General features: G+C 55.2%; 7 protein-coding genes across 7 annotated transcripts; 1 reads left to right on the top strand and 6 right to left on the bottom strand.

The window, feature by feature from the left end:
- Positions 1 to 53: 53 nt before the first annotated feature.
- L226DRAFT_533970 (uncharacterized protein) lies at positions 54 to 1,102 on the top strand. Its single transcript, XM_067680575.1, has 4 exons — positions 54 to 367; positions 417 to 436; positions 502 to 789; positions 848 to 1,102. The coding sequence occupies exon 3, from the start codon at positions 504 to 506 to the stop codon at positions 756 to 758; it is 255 nt and encodes an 84-aa protein (XP_067536478.1). The 5' UTR covers positions 54 to 367; positions 417 to 436; positions 502 to 503; the 3' UTR covers positions 759 to 789; positions 848 to 1,102.
- Positions 853 to 3,069, bottom strand: L226DRAFT_533969 (amidase signature enzyme). The gene is made up of 6 exons (XM_067680574.1): positions 2,700 to 3,069; positions 2,451 to 2,640; positions 2,030 to 2,392; positions 1,605 to 1,966; positions 1,224 to 1,542; positions 853 to 1,163 (listed from the first exon to the last, which is right to left on the bottom strand). Exons 1-6 carry the CDS (start codon positions 2,907 to 2,909, stop codon positions 934 to 936), a joined length of 1,674 nt encoding a protein of 557 aa, XP_067536477.1. The 5' UTR covers positions 2,910 to 3,069; the 3' UTR covers positions 853 to 933.
- A 140-nt stretch (positions 3,070 to 3,209) lies between these two features.
- Positions 3,210 to 5,202, bottom strand: L226DRAFT_533968 (alcohol dehydrogenase GroES domain protein). The gene is made up of 10 exons (XM_067680573.1): positions 4,990 to 5,202; positions 4,698 to 4,806; positions 4,561 to 4,635; positions 4,413 to 4,497; positions 4,272 to 4,356; positions 4,109 to 4,212; positions 4,025 to 4,053; positions 3,655 to 3,962; positions 3,429 to 3,584; positions 3,210 to 3,377 (listed from the first exon to the last, which is right to left on the bottom strand). Exons 1-10 carry the CDS (start codon positions 5,138 to 5,140, stop codon positions 3,322 to 3,324), a joined length of 1,158 nt encoding a protein of 385 aa, XP_067536476.1. The 5' UTR covers positions 5,141 to 5,202; the 3' UTR covers positions 3,210 to 3,321.
- Positions 5,203 to 5,594: 392 nt separating this feature from the next.
- On the bottom strand, positions 5,595 to 7,006 carry L226DRAFT_484925 (glycoside hydrolase family 43 protein). Its single transcript, XM_067677079.1, has 8 exons — positions 6,822 to 7,006; positions 6,720 to 6,772; positions 6,423 to 6,665; positions 6,361 to 6,371; positions 6,159 to 6,309; positions 6,058 to 6,113; positions 5,755 to 6,006; positions 5,595 to 5,694 (listed from the first exon to the last, which is right to left on the bottom strand). The coding sequence occupies exons 1-8, from the start codon at positions 6,980 to 6,982 to the stop codon at positions 5,668 to 5,670; spliced, it is 954 nt and encodes a 317-aa protein (XP_067536475.1). The 5' UTR covers positions 6,983 to 7,006; the 3' UTR covers positions 5,595 to 5,667.
- Positions 7,007 to 7,487: 481 nt separating this feature from the next.
- On the bottom strand, positions 7,488 to 9,194 carry L226DRAFT_612177 (alcohol dehydrogenase GroES domain protein; the record flags this gene model as incomplete). Its single annotated transcript, XM_067686355.1, has 12 exons — positions 7,488 to 7,543; positions 7,600 to 7,755; positions 7,813 to 8,120; positions 8,170 to 8,198; positions 8,247 to 8,350; positions 8,404 to 8,488; positions 8,537 to 8,624; positions 8,682 to 8,756; positions 8,809 to 8,920; positions 8,977 to 8,984; positions 9,041 to 9,048; positions 9,105 to 9,194. 12 exons carry the CDS (start codon positions 9,192 to 9,194, stop codon positions 7,521 to 7,523), a joined length of 1,086 nt encoding a protein of 361 aa, XP_067536474.1. The 3' UTR covers positions 7,488 to 7,520.
- A 374-nt stretch (positions 9,195 to 9,568) lies between these two features.
- On the bottom strand, positions 9,569 to 10,724 carry L226DRAFT_460979 (uncharacterized protein; the record flags this gene model as incomplete). Its single annotated transcript, XM_067675626.1, has 3 exons — positions 9,569 to 10,013; positions 10,071 to 10,249; positions 10,314 to 10,724. The coding sequence occupies 3 exons, from the start codon at positions 10,722 to 10,724 to the stop codon at positions 9,569 to 9,571; spliced, it is 1,035 nt and encodes a 344-aa protein (XP_067536473.1).
- A 967-nt stretch (positions 10,725 to 11,691) lies between these two features.
- L226DRAFT_545128 (uncharacterized protein) lies at positions 11,692 to 13,709 on the bottom strand (the record flags this gene model as incomplete). Its single annotated transcript, XM_067682324.1, has 8 exons — positions 11,692 to 12,005; positions 12,063 to 12,258; positions 12,314 to 12,459; positions 12,512 to 12,995; positions 13,053 to 13,243; positions 13,291 to 13,359; positions 13,409 to 13,534; positions 13,592 to 13,709. 8 exons carry the CDS (start codon positions 13,707 to 13,709, stop codon positions 11,692 to 11,694), a joined length of 1,644 nt encoding a protein of 547 aa, XP_067536472.1.
- Positions 13,710 to 15,310: the final 1,601 nt, after the last annotated feature.

The raw sequence follows: 15,310 nt of genomic DNA, 5'->3' as shown, positions 1-15,310 counted from the left end.
AGAGTCTAGACCACGATAGTCCGGTCCAGATCCATGCTCGTACTGGCCATCATCACGCACTTGCAGGAACACACCAGTGCCAAATCTCATGAGGTCTCATGCCTCCCAGACGTCTCGGGGACAATGGCTGTCCAGACTGGCGATATTCGACAATCACCACCTTCTTGGCGCAGGTTCCGGGAGACAGTCTAGAGCTGACGGGGAGGAGTCTACGCTGCTCAAGGCCCAATCGAACGAAAACATGTGCTGGGGCGTGCCTCCTGGAAGAAGGTTCAAATAGCGTAGGCCCGTAGTACCGACACCCCCAGCAAACATCTACCATCACCCAATCAACCCCCACCGGTCACTAGTCATCTACGAACCTTTGGTGAGTTTCTCATACCTGGCGCAAACTTCCATCTGCTGATGAGATATAGGACAAACACATCCTCATCCAGTGAGCCCCCTCTTCTACTGGATGTTCGCGAGCGAACTATTCATGCTCTATCTCGACCAACTCAGGGATGCGCAATCCCTTCACGTCAGCCAACCTATCCCTCGGGATGTCAGCCGCCTCCAACTTCGCAGTGGAGGCCATGCTATGGGCAGCACCTGCGGCAGGAGTACCAGTGTGTGCATATCCCAGCCTGGCGACTGTTGTACCTCCTCAACCTTGCGTCACCGAGAGCGCGGACTCGGAGAGCATCCCGACGCCGACACCCCAGCCACCTCGTCCCCGCCGGAGCCTATCGTTCCGGCGCAAGGGGATGCACCTGTAACATAGTATCATGACTTCACGATCTCACCATGGTACGTCTCTCCCTTGATTCATCCTTAGTCGATCACTGACAAGCGTTCACCGGGACAGCGTATTCATTCCTCGTCATTCCATGACCTCCATCTCCTCTTTGGATACCACTTGTACCACACTACTGTACCATGTATACCACGGAATCACTTCCCCACGATATCCACGAGCTGCGTTTTCGGGATCGCCTCCGGGAACGCCAGCTGTTTCAACCGATTGTGCGTGGCTTGCTCATATGCGAACGCGAACGAGATCAGCTCGAACTCGCTAAACGCGGTGCCCACGAACGCAATCCCAAACGGCTGATTGGGACCACTCGAACGAGTGGGCCGTGCAGGCGCGAGGGTCGTGTTCGCCGGTAGAAACCCTAACGGAACTGGAGGGGCTCGTCAGCTCGAAGTCTTGGTTCCGGAAACTGCAGTCCGGGATAGCATACCGGTCACGATGGGGTACCCGGCGATGGCGGCTGGTCCAGATGCGACGTTGCTTGGCATGAGCAGTGCGTCGACGGCAAACATCTTCAGCGTGGCATCGATACCTCGGGTGGCTCCAAGATCCTTGTCAGCTGCGATCGCGTCGAAGAAGGCTTGGTTGACGGTGGTGTTCTCGGAGGCGATGAATTCGGACTGGTCTGTCCAGAAAGGCTCTACAAGCTCCTCGTCCGCGTGCGCGATGTTGAAGGCAATGAGGTCCGCAAGGTTCTTCACTCCTGTTGGCACGTGAAGAAGCTCGGAGATGTACTCCTCCACTTGGACCTTTGGCACATGTATGAAGTGAGTGCCAGCTAGTCATTCGAGTGCACCGATGAGTCGCTCACCTTGAAGTCGGTGTCTAGAACAATGGTCTCGTTGTTCGACGCTTCAAGCTCGTCGAAGTCTGGGAAGTCTGCCGGGTCCACAATTGTCGCACCCAGTCCCCGGATCGTGTCCAACGATGCGTTGAACGCAGACACGATAGCAGTGTTAGTCCGGGTGAAGAGCTTGCGCGGCACCCCAAGACGCACACCCCGCAACGCGTCCGCCTTGAGAGCCTTCGTGTAGTCGGGAACTACCGCCGGCTGTGCAAGCGTGAAGTTGTCGCGAGGGTCCTTGCCCGCGATTGCGTGCAAGATGATGGCTGCGTCTGCAACGGAACGCGTCATCGGCCCGACTGTATCTTGGTGTGATGATATAGGGATCACTGTGACAGGGACGGGTTCAAGTTGAGTTCCCACAACTTCGAACACGAATCCTCTTGACTCACCGCCTGCTCTCGACGTCAACCCCACCGTCGGCTTGATGCCCACAAGGTTATTATTGTTGCTCGGCGAGATGATAGAACCATCCGTCTCTGACCCGAGCGCGCCCGCCGCGAGCCCAATTGCGCTTCCGATCCCACTGCCAGAGCTCGAACCTGAGGGATCGCCAAGGGGAACGTACGGGCTTGTGGCTTGACCACCCCGTCCAGAGAAACCCGAAGGAACGTTCCCCCGGAAGTGCGCCCACTCCGATAGGTTGGCTTTACCGAGGATGATCGCTCCTGCTGCTCGGAGCTTAGTGGCGACGTGCGCGTCGCGGGGGACGATGGAGCCTAGAAGAGCGAACGAGCCCGCTGTCGTATTCATACCTGCAAGGAACAAGGTCATAATGTCACTCGTTTTGAAGTGCAATACAGAGAAACTGACCTTCGATAGCCACGGTGGCGATGTTGTCCTTGACGAGTATAGGTATGCCATGCAGCGGTCCACGAGCTCCAAAAATTTTTCTCTCGAGGTCGAGCTCCGCGGCTTGCGCCAACGCACTAGGATTAGTCTCAAGTACTGCACGCAGCGTCGGGCCTTGCAGGTTGACTTCCTCGATCCTTGCGAAGTACGCCTATAACGTGGAGCTAAGCCTTCAACCATACGACGAACGCTGGAAGTACGTGACCATACCTTGACCAGGTCCACGCTTGTGAAATGCCCCTTCTCCAGTCCTTTCTGTAGCTCCGAGATGGACGCCTCGTACAGATCCGGGAAGGTGACCGAGTTTGCAGCCATCGACTCTTGCGCCCCGCAGGCCGCCCATATCAACGCAAGGGCGACCGAAAAGATCGAGAACTTCAGGCTGAGCTTGAAGGAGACTGAGAGCGAGCACGATCCCATCTTGCCGGCCTTACCGAGTCGTAGAACCGTGCGTCCTGTGCAGCGCTCAGGCTCGCCCGATACCCCTACTATATGACGGGGAGCAGCTCCTTATCAACGTATATCAACGCTCGTGTACACTCAGTGCAAGCCAGTGAGAACCGTCTGCGGAGAGCCGCACGCGGTCGACGATAGAACGAGTGCGAAAGAATTTGATGATCTTTCCCTGCGGAACTCGCACGTCCGGGAGTTCGGTAATCTTTTCTCAGAGGTGGTCATGTGCAGGCAGGCCTCCAGTGGCGGCCACCCAATAACAAACAAACGCTATAATTGATATCAAGGAGCGGGAGATAGTCGCGCTATTTCGTTCTCATACAGGGAAGAACAGAATGTTCGCATACAGACCGAGCGACGAGACCGAGGGAGGCCAGCGTCAGAGCTTTGCACGAGACGACGGCTCGTTCTGCGAAGGGTGTACCAGGATTTTCACTGGGATTATGTTAATCGCGCTACCGATTCGAGTAACAATTGGACACGAACCGTGTTGATCCTTCTCGTGAATGAGAGCATGTATACCTTTGTCAACGAAGTCTTCCAGACCGATACGACGCGTGATCAGGTTCTCCAGCCCTTTGAACTTCCCTTCTGCAACGGCGCGAAGCATCTCCGGGTGGTCGCGATCGTACGCTATGACCCCTACACGTATCCATCGTAGTCAGTCATTATACATGGGGCTGTATCTGTGCCAAGAAGAGACACTGCGTACCAGTGAAGTTGACTTCTTTGTAGGTCACCGCATCTATGTCCAGCGTAGGCCGTTTCTCCCAAACAGCGACGTTCACAATGTTCCCTCGCGGACGCACGGTTTGGAATGCTGTATCCAGCGTCCGCTGTGTCCCGGCGCAATCGAACACGACGTCGGCGCCACGATCACCTGTTGCCTTGCGTATCGCTGCAGGAACATCTGCGTTCGGCGCGGTCGGATCGTAAACGATGTCGGCGCCATGGGTCTCTGCGAGGTCACGTCGCCTTGAGGCGGGTTCGCATACAGCGATCGAGGCAGCGCCAAACACCCTGTAGAAGGTGAATAGGTCTCAGCCTCTTTTGAATATGATCTAAGGCTTGCCAGGACGTACCTCGCAACCCTTAAAACCAGGAGACCGATCTACACAAAATTGTTTTATAACGATGACATGTAAACAAGAATTGCGTAGACTCACGGGTCCAGCGCCAAGGACAAGGACATGATCACCTCGTTTGATGTTCGATCTCTTCACGGCGTGCCAAGCGACGGCGAGAGGCTCCATCAGTGCGCCGACATCCACTATAACCGCAGACGGAATTAGTCCCTGCGCCCCAAATGAAGAAACAGCGAGTACGAACGAGGAATCCCCGCCGGCAAGGGATGCACGAGATCCTGATCCACGCAGGTAAATTCCGAAAGGCCTCCTCCCCCACCGCCTAAGCCCTGAAGACCCAACAAGGTCAGCCAAGTACTGAGACGAGCTAATACTTAGATCTTACCACGAAAGTCGTATAGCGACAAGTGTTCCGCGAGCCCTCCACACAAGAGGGGCAAGTCGACTTCCTACACGATAACAGGGGCTCACTAGAATGAGGATATCAGCAAGAGGTTTTCTTCTAAACCTCGAATATGTTGCAAATGACGTACACGACGACCTTTTGACCTACGTGAAAGCGTGACGTGTCTACACCCGGCCCTGTCTCGGTAATAGTGCCAGAGAATCTGAACAAGACGTTAAGGATCAGCGGCCTGGCATTAGAGCGAGTGAAGTGGGAAACACCGACTCATGGCCCATACCAATGGGAAGGGTCTCCCCAGTGACCACGTGCGGTTCCAGAGTTGTCGGAGTGACCGGGAGGATGCTGAAGTAGGCATGCAGGTCCGAACCGCAAACTACGCAACATTGGTGAGTGCTTGGACGCAGACGGGGGTTGAATAGACCCCACTTACTTCCGTTCCTGGAAAGTACGCAGTAAATAAGGGGATAGTCTATCGACTCTCGGTATGCAGTGACTCACCAAGCGACCTAGTAGGCCATTCAGTTAGCTCGAGACAGCCAGTGAATAGCACAGCGACGTACCTTAATCTTTACTTGCCCTGCCTTGACTTGAGGCTCTGGTATGTCGCACAGACGGATGTCGCCTGGACCATAGTACTGTATCGCTCTCATGATGCCGGACGTCTCAAGAGTTTCGGCCTGGGTGGGCTTGGGATGGGCCTCAGACATATATAGTGCGCAGAATCGGGTATCGGACCCTATGGTGCTTCGCCTTCTCGAAGTTACTTTCAATATGGAGGACGGGTGCCTGTGGCGAAGTCAGTTGAGCTCACTAAATTCCGCCTAGAATGCCAAGCAATCAAGCTAGTCAAGTCGTAACACTAATATTGTGTTTGTCTGAGCTCACCAAACGGACCACAAGGGGCGACAATATGACCTGGGTCTTCCCCAACCGCGGGGAGAAAGATTACGCCAGGCCGGGCGTAGTCGCGCTCATCGCAGTTCACGGTCATGTGTATCTCAAGTGACCAGGAAGAAGCAACTCTTCGCAACTCATGGCAGAGCGTGGGTAACGCATCACCGCAGTCCCGGGTGGCGCATTGCTAATCACGACACGACACCTGAGGCGCTTAGTATTGAGTGTCGACAATGACGTTGGTCGGAAAACATCACTTCAAGGGCCGGGCATGTATACGCGTGCCGCGGAACTTGTACTCATTCATTACTGCTACTGCTCGGAATGCGCTGGGTCAGTATCATATACTCGTCAACACAGGCCATCCCTGGAAGACAAGTCGTGGTGTCAGGGATAATTGACGATCCCAAGGCTGACCCAGACTCACCGAGCTCCAATCAATCGCATTCAGACCCAAGGCGGAGTACGCATCGTCGTAAGGTTGCGGGCTGTTGACGGGTACGTAATGATAGACGAATATGTCCTTTCCTGTCTTCGAGTCGGTGAAGATGGCCTGACCGCCAGGTGCGTACACGTTGCCGTGCGAGGCGAGGACGAGGGTGCCACCGGTGTTACGCAGGTCCTTACCATTCTTATCGAGGAACGGACCATGTGCGGATGAAGACCTGCCTACGAAGACCTGGCGAAGCTAACTGAGACTCGATGTTCGCATAGTGGATGCTCATCGTACCTTGTACTCATTTCCAGCCGGAGGCAAGGCCGATGCATCGAAGCCGCAGCATAGCCCTAGAATTCGTTCAGTGTTGTACGAGCATCATACTAGAAGCGTACCACTGCTGAAGAACAGGTAATAGAAACTCCCGTGCTTCCAGACGAACGAGCCTTCTTCGGGCTGAGGGGAAGTGGAGTTGAAGGAGACTTGCACCGGCGAGCTCGACACGCTCTGCAGGTTGCTGCCCAGGTTGAGCTGGAACAGGTCGCTCTACCATAGACATGTCAGTCATAAGGCATCGAGCGTGGCAGGAACACTGACCCAGAACGATCCTAGTATGCGTATGTCAACCAGAGAGCTTTCAATAGATCATATGGACTCACCGAAGGTTAGCACCGACGACCCGTTCTCGTCGAACACAAGGTTGGGATCAATTGCATTGTACAGATTCCCACTTTGGGATTGGAACACTAGTCCATGGTCCGTCCAGGTTCCGGGATCCATGCTCGTGGACGTCGCGAGACCTATAGCCGAGTTCTGCGAACCGAAGGTAGAGATTGAGTAGTACGCGTAGTAAACGCCGTTGTGGAGGGATACATCCGGCGCCCATATGTCATCACGACCAGCTGTGTGGGACAGAATTAGGTAGCTTCATAGTATCTCGGAGGGAATCGACGTACGCAGATTGATAGAGGACTCTCCCGTAAGAATGGAACCAACAGAGGACCATGGCCTGCGTTTCTTCAATGCCGGGAACATAATACTGAGAGTGTATAACATACCCAGCAAGGTTCGTTGCAGTGAGGATACCGCCCAGATTGTGAGTCGTGAATAGGAAGTATTTCCCGTCACTTGCCCTCTGAACGAGGCTGGGATCGTGCACGAAAAATGAGCCGCCTGTAAGCGCAAGAGGATCTGGGAATGCCGCAAGGCTTCTAGTCATGAGACCGAGTAAGACTAAGAAAAGAATAGACAACATCTCGTAAGCTGGGCAACAGGATTGAGACGAACGGCTGTTGTTGACGGCCCTGTGGGGCTATTTAAGCTGGCCATGTAACCCCATGTGAACCGGAAGGCTCGCGGAGAATACGACGGGCACAAGGCCCATGACGACACCGACTCGGACGATGGGGTTGCTGCAGAGAGTATGGATCATTTTATGCTGGCGGCCCGGAGTGTAAGTCGGAGATGTTGTGCCGGATACACCTGACCTTGCTCGTGGTCGTTTGTCCTGGGCTCACTGGCCTTGAGGGAGCGCGCGGTCCGTGCGCAAGTAGCTACTTCTGAAGTACCATGCGCAATGATCCGTCTAGTCGTGCGAGACATGCAGGAACGTAGGGGCGTTGCCCGGACGACTACATGTTGGCACTTACCTCAGATGCCCCAACAGTTGGCCGACTATCGTCCGGAATTTGAGTGGACGTAGCGCCGAGAAATGAAGACACGGTCACGCGTCTTGGCATGATATTGTCGCGACGAGCTCAAGGATGTACAAGTATCTTCACTGAATGTGCTTAGTCAGAAAGAGGAAGTACAAGCAGCGAGGCGAACGGACCGTACCGTGCTCGTGTTTCTCATGAATTAGAGCCATGATACCTCTGTCTACCAAATCCTCCATAGGAATGCGTCGAGTGATGAGGCTCGTCAGATCAGCAAACTTGCCCTGTGCTACCGTCTGCAGAAGCTGTTCGTGGTCTCCGGCATATACGAAGCTATCTATCTCGTGCCCACTGAATTAGTGAAGTGCGGATATATGGAAAGAATATCACGCACGCGCAAGCACGACCTCCTTATACATCATCAGATTCATGTCGATGGCGGGTATATCTTTCCACACAGCGACATTCATGATCAACCCGCCTGGTCGAACCGAGGCGAGAGCAGCATTGATGGTATCTTGAGACCCTCCGCAATCGAAGACCACATCGACGCCGCGACCCTCGGTTCCCTGCATGGTTTCTTGAACCACATCGACACCTGAGTGAGCCACATTGAAGGCAGAAGAGGCTCCGTGAAGCTGCGCGAGCTCGCAGCGTTTCTCAGCTCGCCCCGATATGCCGACCCATCCAGCCCCATTCACTCTGGATCGTTGTGTGAGTTGGCGCCCTCGTACAGGCCATCGTCACGTACTTCAGAATTTTCAAGATCATGATGCCGACCTTCTCTAGAGTAAGTCAACAGGAAGATAGAGCGCGGAACGAGCTCACTGGACCAGCCCCAAGGATCAACGCCGAGCACCCAGCTTTGACGTTTGCCTTCTTAACAGCATGCCAAGCGACGGCAAGTGGCTCCATCATCGCGCCCATCTCCACTATCAGACACATTGTTAGTACGCAAAGACTGAGATGCAACTGTGCGACATACATGAGACACCTTCCGGGAGGACGTGTGCTTGGTGTTCATCGACAACAGCATACTCAGCCAAACCACCACAACCGCCGGATACGCCCTGACTGCGACTCAACATGCGATGAACTGGATAGAGCCGTAAACGTACCAGGAGCGCTAACTTGGGGCACAGGTTTTGCGTCTCCAGGGTCGTGCATTGCACGCAGGTCTCTTTCAAGCAACTCCAAGAAGGCTCTCTGCATGATCAAGCACTGTTAGCTTTCTGAAGCGTAAGAGAGCCGGACGACGACTACATGGTGACATGCTGTCCGACGACGAGCTTGCTGCGGTCCACTTCAGACCCTATATCCACGATTGTGCCCGAGAACCTGGTCGCAAGATGTCAACGTCAGACCAGCGAGAAAAGCGCAACCAACAGACTCGTGACCCATGGTAATCGGAAGCGTTTCCTTGGTAGTGGGATGAGGCGCAGTAATGGTAGGCGAGAGCCCTGGGATGATGGAGTAGTACGAGTAAATGTCGGACCCGCATACTATCAAACCCGTCGAGGCATTGAGCAGGGAACATATCGAAAAGGACTGGACGTACTCCCGTTCCTACGAAGCGGGCCCGTCATTGCAACTGATTGGCCTCTCCACTTGAACGCACGTACCAGGCGACCTAGTAGAGCCTAGTCAGGATCCCGTTGACGTACTAGAGCGAACATGAAATCATACCTTAATCTTCACCTGCTTGGGTCCAACGGTAGGTTCCGGTATGTCGTCAAGGCGAATGTCGCCAGGGCCATAGTAACGGATAGCCTTCATGGTACTGTGCAGTGCGAAGAAAGTGGGATCACGAACCTTCACAATGTCCGAGTATGTTAGGCACAAGCCCTTATATACTCGTACAGCACTGACACGTCCGCGCGTTACGATAGCGAAGGGAATTGTATCTGTGAAGCGAACTGGTCAGCTGAACGTATCAACAAGGCAAACAATCCAGCTTCGCGAACACTTACATACTCTGCGAAGCAGCTGCGGTCAGAGATACATTGAGCTATGATACAACAAGGATATATGTATGCCATAACGGCATGGGAAAGCACTGAGAAGCCCTGATCGAACGAAGCCGGCGCCTGCACCATCACCCCTCCAGGTTCGAACACAAGAAGAACCATATCAAGTCAGCACGGATGGAGTCAAACAGGCAGTCCCTGCGCATCTGACGTGTTATTCGGCAGCTTGAACACCTCGTTGACGGCACGCGCGACCAGCTGCTCGTCGAGTCTCTCAGGAGGGATATAGCGGGCACCATACCTGCGCTGCTGGTACTGCGCGTACTCCTCTTGCCTCAGCATCTCCCTTGCGCGCCCGATCTGCGCCGTCATCCGCGCTCCGAGCCGCTCAGCCTCGTCATCGTCCAGTAGGGTCGGCCGGCGCACCAACTCCGCGTAGGCCGGCCCGAGCCAAGACGGGATATCGTGCTCCTTGGCGAGCAGGATCGCGTCAATGGGTTGAAGGGATGTGCGGCGCGTGGTTAACTCGCGGATCGCGTATTGTCGGACCTTGGTGAATTGGAGGAGGGTCGAGATGCGGAGGAGCGTCACCCAGTCCGAGAGAGACACAGACATGGGGTCGTAGATCCTGCACAGACCATGAGATCACATGCACGAAGAACAGGGCAAAGTGGACGACACGCACCCGGTGTAGAGGAAGTTCAACAGGGTGTCAAACCCTTGCTGAGTTACGTTCTCGGGCAGAGGGATAGGGCGCTCGTCGGAGTGTCCCATCGAGTCCTCATCATCCGATAGGAACCCGCGGAAGAAGTCGGAGTGTTGCTCGAGCAAGTATTTGTGCACTCTGTATAGCGCGCCCTCAACCTCCAGCATGCGATGCGATGTCAGTACCCTGCCTTGTCGCCGTCTAGTAAGAGCAATGGCGTACCCTGAGAACGATCATGCCCTCGTGCATGTAGAAGAGCGTATGTTTCGGGCAAGTCGACTCAGCCGACTGCGGGCGAGGAGGAAGGACGATCGACCCTGTCGATCCTCTCAAAGCGGGCAACCTAGGGCGAGGGGCGGTAACAGGGTGTTTGCCGGGAGCCGTGTTGGCACGCTGAGGTTGGGGCCGAGACTCTGCCTGCGGCTGGGAGTTCGAATTTGAGTTCCGGTTAGATGTTGCCTGAGGCAGGGGCGGGGGCGGGGGTACAGAGATATGCTGCTGCAGTTGTTGAGGCTGCGCTTGCGGCTCCGGAGGAGGCCGAAGTTGAAGCTTAGGTAGAGCAGGAGGGCTAGGCTGAGGGCGGACGTGCGGAGGGGGAGGGGACTTGGGCGCCGACTGAGCCAGGTTCTTCATCGCGATTGACGAAGAGAGCGCAGCTGCGGAGTCCGGCGTCCTCGCAGGGCTCGACTCAATGCTGGGTAGACTACGCACGCTGGGTTGCGAGCTGCCCACGCTGGGAAGCGGGCGCGGACTTGCACTCATCACGGGCGAGGAGTACCCGGAACTCATTGGGAAGGGCACAGGCCCCATATTCATAGCCTTCTCCTCGGGCCTCGCGGTCATGACATACTCGTCAGACGAGGTCGGGCTCGGGGTGCTCGGGGTGAGATAGACGTCGTCCGCCTGTTGATTGATGAGCGGGTGCGACTGCAGGCCGCGCAGGAAGTCGGGGTGCGTCGGGAGCGCGGAGTACGTGTAGTGAGAGCGTTGTCCGGGGTGCTCAGGAATGAGCGGGAGCGTCCGAGAAGTGTTCGTGTTCCGCGGGCCTGGCGTCCAGTCGTGCGGCATCCACACTGCTGGACTCGGGGGCGGGCCTGGTGATGGGAGGGGGCTTGAGTCGTGGGTCCAAGGCGAAGGAAGACGGTCGATGGGCTCCATCCTGTGACTGGGAGGTGCGAGACGAAGCAGAGAGGGATTCATACGCAGCGGATTGCTTATGTAGACGGGGCCTCTTCAGGACACCAGAACATGCGCAGTGGCAATGCCGGTGAGGCATGGTGGCTGCAAGCCTGTCATCAAGCGCTCTATCGCGAGGCTACTGTGTGGTATGTGCACGCAGAAGCTTACCTACAGGTCCAGCCATCGCAAGAAGCGTGATCAGACTGACTTAGGGGAGACGGGTGCATTCGTCTCAACGGCATCCCACGTGTACCGGTTACCTGCGGTAGGTCAGCAGTCTGTCAACTGAGGCGCAAGAAGGTACGCACAGACCTTGGCCAACAGATCGAAGGCAGTACCTTCGACATTGACCGTTGGTGCCCGCTAACGGCCGAGACCCACAACGTGAATGTGATCCGCAGAGAAACGAGTAAAGTATCGGTCAAGCTAAGGCATCGGCAGTCATCGTCCTCTCGAAGCACACCGAATCCACCTCCCAGATTCCAAGGCTCAGTCCATCCTTCCACCCAACCTCCGCAGCATCGGGGATATGATCCAAGTCAAGATGGGGGAACACCCGGTCACAGAGCTTCAGGCACTCCTGCCCGCGTGCGTCGAAGCTGCGGACAGCATGGAAAGGGGCGACGAGGAGCGTCGTTGAGTTCGGTATCATCCCTGGGAGGGACAGCGCGCGGACGACACCGTCTGCCGGCGCACCTGCGACGTCGAAGACACGGACTGCCTCTGTGTCGGCATCTGTCGGAACAAAACAGTATCAATGACTGTGTCTGTGACGAGGCAAGGCCGACGCACCGGCCTGGGGAATCGCTAGCAAGTGCCGAGGGGGCATGTAAGTCTTCCAGTATAGCACGTAGAAGCGATGGTCTGGAGTCGGCGTGGCTTCGCCATAGAGCATGTCGTGTACGCGGAATAGCGAGGGCACGACTCCCCCTTGATGTAGGACGCCGAACAACAGAGTGAGGAGTAGATTTGATGCGATCCATACGGGCTATGAATAGGTACCGTCAGTCGATGAAGACGTCGCACTCAGTGACGATGCCCACCCAAAACCATCTGCCAGCACGCAGTATACGACCATGGTTGAGTACCAGAGCAATCATCGGGGTGACGAGAGGGATCAAGAACCGGGGCTCCTGATGCGGTTGGATCGAGAGGAGAGTGGTACTCGACCACCTGACCCAGTACAACACTGCGCGTGGATAAGCCTATGTCACGTGCGCGCAAATTCTCGCTTTACCCACCTTTCTGAATCGTCTCCATGGGTCCGGACTTGGCATGACCCTTCCCTCTGGGCCGTTCATCGGTGCGGGGGTTTGTGGAGTCCCACTCGGCCCAAAACACGTAGATCAGGAGCCCAGGAGTCGCGATCATAGGTAGGTTGACCACGAGATGCAGCCACCGTGGGTGTAGGCCATGCTCAGCGAGATTGGCCGGGAGGAGGTTGTACCGCAAGAAGTTGAGTGGCGTTAGCTCGAACATTGACTCGTGGAAGGGGAAGACGAAGTATGTCGAGTCTGCATAGACGAAGCCCAGTCCAGTAGCGAGCACGACGAGAACCGGTAGGATCAGGGACCGGAGCCACGGAAGTAACGTGAACCGCGACCGACGGAGGGTGTACTTGAGCGCCTCGAGCGCGACGGGGAGGAAGAACGCGGCGAAGGTGATCCGAGTGAACAGTCCACATGTTGCCACAAACGCGAGAAGGACCAGATATCGGTAGCCTGTCTGCCACAGTCGTCTGAACATCGGTCCCGGTCGAGCAGATGCTGTGGACGTACTGACCTTGGTGGAAACCTTCATGCTCTCTGTAACAAGCATCTTCTTGAGGAGGAGTAGGGAGAAGGCAATAAGTACTGCCTCGATAGAGTTGGAGAACGGGCGGACTTGGTACGTGAGCATCACGTAGGACGATCCGAGCAGAATGAGTGCGCGCGACCGTACGGGTTCGTGGACGAGGTAATACAGCGCGTAGTCTAGCAGGAGTCATTTATTGTAGGAAAGCATGCACTGATTTACGCACCAAGCAATAGAGACCAGAAGAAGAAAGACAGCCTCTCCGCCGCGAACAATATCCTCGGGTTGAGGTCACCTGTACTGGCTCAGCCTGACAACGCTTTGGAGTCACAATCGGCACGCACCTTCATAAAGCTTCCCCACAAGCCACAATGGAATTCCCGTCGTCAGCCATACCGGTACGATTGAACGGCAAGGAAAGATGGGGTCCCATTCCCAGGTCAAATGCGTATGCAGACCGAGTGTCCGACCTGTTCTCAACCTCTCTGAGCCCCTCCACCTTGTGCATTAGAGATGGTTACTCTTACCAGCCATCGCCTCGCCGTTCTGGAACCATTCATCAGGATGGATGTAGCCTGTCCCGAAGAGCGCGAAGCAGAGCCGCAGGAGCAGCAGACTAGAGTATACGACACGAGGATTTAGCATCCCCGCAGCGAGTCTTTGTAGGTAAAAATATGGCGTGTTTCAAAGCATTGAGAGGTGTCAGAAGGAGCAGGAAGAGTACGCGAGGTCGTCGTCGTCGTCGTCGTTGTCGTCGTCGAGGTCATCGTCGGTGAATCCCAGCGCTCCCGACTGCCAGCCCGTTTCGTACTCAGCTTTCCGCCATCACAATGCCTCGGGATGTCGAACTTGAACACCCTCAAACCTCATCCATTCTGCTTGAAACCTATGCCGTTCAATTCTTCTTGTCGCCGCGCAGGTCCTGGTACCACTTTCGCACAAAAATACCGAATTCACCGATGTCCTCTCCCGGCGACCCCTCCCGGACGTATGTCGTGGGTTACCGGCGTACGGAAACTGGAGAGCCTGAAGAATGGGTGGATATATTCATTGGAGTTGTGTCGAGGGCTCCATGACGGTAAGTGGCGTTATCAACTGCTCTCTTCAGTGTGCAACTCGCTCTCCCCGATCCCGTATGCCTGTATACCTTCCGATCAACATTCGTGATGGTCCTGTCATATATTGTTCAGTATTTCAAGCTTGCTAGAGGGAAATTGTCATAACGGTTATGTTTTTTGACTCCTACTACTTGACAACGCTCAGTTCTCCATGATAGTTCGATACTCACACTCAGGAATCCCATCGGCGTATATTAAGACGGGTGTTCACGATCTATAGGCTCCTATAAAACTGCATATCTATGATATGTTCAAGTACATGCATTGTGGGGATATCTGTGAGTGGTCGTATGGATCTGTGACTCTGAGCCACGGTGCAGTCGGAATTGGGAGCACACTACAATTGCTGGTCATGTACGGGATGGAAGCACTTTCAGGGGAAGAATATCACAGGAAAGGGTGCACGGAACACGGGTTAAGTCACTATGTGCAGTTGTGCAGCCAAAGACAATGGAGACTATATAGTAATTGTGTACTAGCACCATGAGGGTATAAGGACGATAGCATGACCAGAGGGAAATGGAGGGGAGTAGGCACATATACATATCGTTATTACAATGCCCTCGAAACAACTTCCAATAGATCCATCCGCGGCCCGTTTCCAGGACTCTCGGACCACCCGTACGCCGGCAATCCGCGATATACGTTCGGAAGGGTCGCCGGGAGGGTCACTGGAGTTGCATACTGAAGAGAGCGGTTGAGAACGCCGCTTACCGTCATGGAGCCCTCGACACAACCTCCAATGAATATATCCACCCATTCTCCAGACTGTCCAACCAGCCGTGCGCCGGTAATCCACGAAATACGTCCGGGAGGGTCGCTGGGAGAGGTCACCGTGGGATTCCCGGGTCGGCTTGTGTGGCAGCAATACCAGAATCTGCGCGGCGACAGGACGAATTGAACGGTACAGGTTTCAAGCAGAACAGATGAAGTTTAAGGGAGTTATCGTCTGCGCAAGTTCCAGGCATCAATGCCAACTGTCGATGGAGGCGCATAACCAGGTGGGCGATGATAGACGACCTGGTCAGACTCTTGCGAGACGAGCGACACTTATCGCATGATCCAGAGGATGCTCGGTTGACAATGAATTGCATCTCGGAGACGACCGGTGGGGTGGCACCAAGGTCC

The sequence above is a fragment of the Lentinus tigrinus genome (genome assembly GCF_003813185.1).
Source record: "Lentinus tigrinus ALCF2SS1-7 unplaced genomic scaffold L226scaffold_9, whole genome shotgun sequence".
NCBI lineage: Eukaryota > Fungi > Basidiomycota > Agaricomycetes > Polyporales > Polyporaceae > Lentinus > Lentinus tigrinus.
The sequence above is the reverse complement of the archived record's forward strand: the minus strand, read 5'-3'. Positions and strand labels throughout refer to the sequence as shown.